We start from the raw sequence: 4,648 nt of genomic DNA, 5'->3' as shown, positions 1-4,648 counted from the left end.
TTTTTATCTTTAATCTTCATTTTAAAAAAATTTTTTATTTTTTAAGTTTCTTGTCTTTATTAGTTTTCTCGTCTGAGTTTTTAAAATTATATTTTTTTATTTCATTATTAATTATATATACTTTTAATTAAAAATTTTTATAAATTTAAAAAAATTTTTTTTGTTTCATTTTAATTTTTAAAAAATTTTTCAAAATTTGTTTCTTAAGATTTCCGTCTATATTGTAACTAACTTCTGGCAGCAGTCGGGAGTATATATATATTTTTAACACATTTTTATTAATATCTTATTTATTCCCCGACTTATTCGTGTATATGAAAAATATAATATAAAAATCAAATAACAAAAAATAATTTCTTATTCATGTATATAAAGTACTTATATAAAGTACTTATTAGTTTTACATCGTTCAAAAGAATCCGTCAAGCAATTTAGATATTAGTTATATCAATTTTGATCTAAGAAACAGCATTCATTACAAAATTATAGTGTTATTACAAAATTATAGTTTCTAAAGATGCGTACAGTATGATTAATAATACTTTAATGTGTAAAATTTATGTACAAACCAAAATCATTACAAAATTGGATACTGTAATTTTCAATTATCGTTACAAATTATGACAGAAAAATACATATAAATACATTTTTGAACATATAAGTATGAATATTTTTGAATTAATGATTATAATAATAAGTGTATCACATAAAACATCACAATTGCTAAATATCAATTATTATTACATACACCGACAAAGTATTAAAAAAAATATCAATATCATGATAGAAATTTCAAGTATTCCAATTAAATTAAATAGACACATTTTTATTTCATGTAATATCGATGTTTTCTATTTTGCATATTATTCTCAATTTAGATATGCTAATGATAATCCATATGTTAGAAATTACTTTATTACATGTTTTTATACTTTAAAAAGTCATAAATAATTGTCTAAAGACGTCGTTGTTACTTCGTAGCTAACAAATAATCTTTCAGTCATGACTTGACGTAGCAACTTTCAATACAACTTTAAATATAATATACCTTAATTGCAGCATGTAAACAGATAAAGTGGCTAGTGCCAATATATATATATTTGTGATAAAAAATTTGAAATTAAAAATTACAGTTAGAAGTTTCTGGCTTATATTAAAGCTAAAGTGCATAAAAAATGACAAAGTAAAAAATTTAAGCAGCAATAATACTAATATATTAATATAATACTAATACTAATAATAATACTAATACTAATATATTAAAGCATCGTTTTTTAACGACAATTTGCTAATTATATTTAATTTGTCGTAGAAATTTCAAAGTCAAGTCAAGAGCCAATAAGAAAGGAGAAAGGTGGAGGTTATTCCACGCCACCAATTTTCAATCTTTGATGTATCCCAACTTTTTCATAAGCAAAATTTTCGGAATATTTCCATACAGAATTAAGACTTCGTCTTTTGAAACTTCTAAACCGCGCTATATTCTATGGACTATTATTCTCTGCGTAATCTGTGTTTATGAGTTGACAATTTTGTATAAACTTAATCTGTCTGAAAAAATTAAAATAGATGTACCCAGGGTTATCTGGGAGAATTTCTCCCATTTATACGGATTGTTTCTGGCGATCATCTCTTTTGCCTTGAGTAATCCGCGAATGCGTTTACTACAGACTATATTAGATATTTCTTCGGAATTACCCCAGAGATCATATCAAAAATTATCTAAATTAATACACACTAAGGATGTTTTCGGTTTTTTCTTTCATTTCTGGCTAATGTTAACATTATATTTCGTATATTCTGAAATGATGGTTTTCGGTTTACTCGAAATGTCTAGAATTTTCATCAACTTGATGGCATTTCAAATGGATATGTTATACATAAATTGCGTTTGTGTCTTAAAGGCTTGTTTCAAAGAAATCAACGATAATCTGGAGACTCTGCCGGAGATTGTGATGAATAATCCTAGATGGATCTATCATGAGCAGAAACATCCGTTGCTGATAAAACTTAAGATTCTGAAGAAACAGCATCTGAAGATAAGTGACACAGTGAAGATGCTTAACATGATTTTCAGTCTGCATCTTCTCGTTACCATAGCATTATCCTTTAAGCAGATAATATTCTACTTGTATTTAAATGTAATACAATGGCAAAATGGGATATCCTTAAATCGAGACAGGATTTATAATGTGTTTTTCATATCAGTATTAATATATTTTTCCACAAAATTAACATTGATAGTGTGGGCTTGCGAAACCGGCAAAAATGAAGCGATAAAAATTAGCACTACCATTCACGATGTGCTTAATAGCATAAAAAATGTGCAAATCAAAGATGAGGTAGTAAAGAAGAATTTCACTTTATTTAAAAAGTTTATCGCGATTTTGATACATTAAATCTAAATAAATTATATTTAATTGATTTATACTTATAATTTCTGTTTTATAATCTTCATACTTATTATATTTTGATTTGTTGTTGTAGTTAAATTTGTTCTCCTTGCAAATACTGCATTGCAATAATACATTCTCCGCGAAAGGTCTCACGGTAGATGCAACGTTGCTCACTGTGGTGAGTGATTAAATATACGAGTAATTCTTAATTAAGTGTGTATTACTTATGTATTTCATGTTTTGCTTTTAGATCGTGAGTAGCGTTTCCATGTATCTGTTAATCTTAATACAATTTTTGATCTTGTCGCATTCTTGCGACAATAAGACAGATGCAATTAATTATACACAAGCAATTTAATTAATATAAATGCGTTCGAGAATTTTGAAAACTTATGATCTTTATGTGTTGAATGCTTTATCGTTGTGAGTATAATTGTCCAACGTTTTTATTTAAAAAAAATCATATATATACGTTCTATCCATGTATACTATCCATGTATACTATCCAAATAAAAATCTTGTATCAATAAAATCTTGTGTATTAATAAATCAGATTTTAAGACTTTATTTGTTTAAATGTACCGTACTAACATACAAATTAATAAAAATGTAAAAGTAATCAAATATTAACAAAATCAGTGATCGAGCCAATGACGGTTGACACTAATTTAAATAATTTTATTTATAAATCGATATACAAAAATATAAAAATCCAATAAGTCCGATATTGTATATTTCTTATTCAAGTTTCTGTCATCAGTAAAGATTTAACGAAATTTTCAGTCGTTATTGAAAGATAATAGACTAATTGTTGCAATAATAATTTTTAATTTTTAATATCTTATTTGTTCTTCTGTTTACTTATTATGAGTGTACATAAAAAATATAACAACAAATGAAAAAATAATTCTCTATTCATATATTTACAAAGCACTTATTAATTTCACACCAATCAAAATATATCAAGCAATTTAGATATTAGATCCATTTTAATCTAGGAAACAGAACTCACACATTACGAAATTATAGTGTTTCTGAAAATGCGTGAAGTACAATTTAATAATATTTTATAAAAAAATTTATTTTGTAAAATTTATTTTTACTTTGTAAAATTCATGTACAAGTAAAATCCAAATCATTACAAAATTAAATAACTATTGCACCTATTTTCCAATTATTATTACGAATTATGACAAGAAAATGCATATGAATATATTTTTGAATGAATACAATAAATATCTTTATATTAAAAGATACAATAATAAAGATTACATTAAAGTAGAAGATAATTAAATATCAAAATTATTATTACATTAACTGATGAAGACTCCAAAAAATATCAATATTATTAAGTATCAAAGAAATATATACATAATATATAAATTCACACAAAATAGAAGCATTTAAGATCCATCTAGACCGTTTAAGGCTTTGATTGCTATAGTTTGTGTATCACGTATGTACGATCCTATAATATATTATATTGTCAATATTATAATAGAAATATATCAAGTATTACAATTAAATAGAATAATTTCTATTTTATGTAATATCTATGCATTCTGGTTTGCATATTATTCCCAATTTAGATGTGCTAAATGATAATCCGTATGTCAGAAATTACTTTATTAGATGTCTTTATATTCTATGAGGTCATAAATAATAGTCGAAAGACGTGGTTGTTACTTCGTAGCTAACAAATAATCTTCTAGTCACGAACTACTATTCGATGCAGCAACTGAAACAAGCTTCAAATTTAATTTTATTCAATCGCAGTATATAAACAAATAAAACTAGTGATAATTCATGTATATTTGTGGTCAAAAGTTCGAAATTGGAATTGGTTCGAATTGGATTACACTTAGAAGTTTCTGGCTTGTATTAACACTAAAGTGCATAAAAAATGATAAAGTAATAAACTTATGCAGGAATTATTACTAAAATATTAAAATATTGTTCTTTAATAATAATTTGATAATTATATTTAATTTGTCGTAGAAATTTTAAAATCAAGTCAAGAGCCAAAACGAAAGGAGAAAGGTGGAAATTGTTCCGTGCCACCGATTTTCAATCTTTGATGTATCCCAACTTTATTATAAGCAAAATTCTTGGAATATTTCCATACCAAATTAATAGAAAAAAGCATTCATTAGTATACATTACATATGTGAAATTAGTGCTCATAGAAATGCATGCAGTACAATTTAATAATATTTAAATGTGTAAAATTCATGTAAAGTATTTGTTACAAA

At 25.0% G+C, this 4,648-nt stretch overlaps 1 protein-coding gene across 1 annotated transcript; it reads left to right on the top strand.

Moving 5' to 3' along the window:
- Positions 1 to 1,808: 1,808 nt before the first annotated feature.
- On the top strand, positions 1,809 to 2,754 carry LOC108753945 (putative gustatory receptor 28b). The gene is made up of 3 exons (XM_018495939.1): positions 1,809 to 2,342; positions 2,488 to 2,574; positions 2,647 to 2,754. Exons 1-3 carry the CDS (start codon positions 1,809 to 1,811, stop codon positions 2,752 to 2,754), a joined length of 729 nt encoding a protein of 242 aa, XP_018351441.1.
- The last annotated feature ends 1,894 nt before the right edge of the window (positions 2,755 to 4,648 follow it).

Source organism: Trachymyrmex septentrionalis, unplaced genomic scaffold (assembly GCF_001594115.1).
Source record: "Trachymyrmex septentrionalis isolate Tsep2-gDNA-1 unplaced genomic scaffold, Tsep1.0 scaffold74, whole genome shotgun sequence".
Classification (NCBI taxonomy): Eukaryota; Metazoa; Arthropoda; class Insecta; order Hymenoptera; family Formicidae; genus Trachymyrmex; species Trachymyrmex septentrionalis.
Note: the sequence above shows the minus strand (reverse complement) of the source record. Positions and strands in the feature narration are given on the sequence as shown.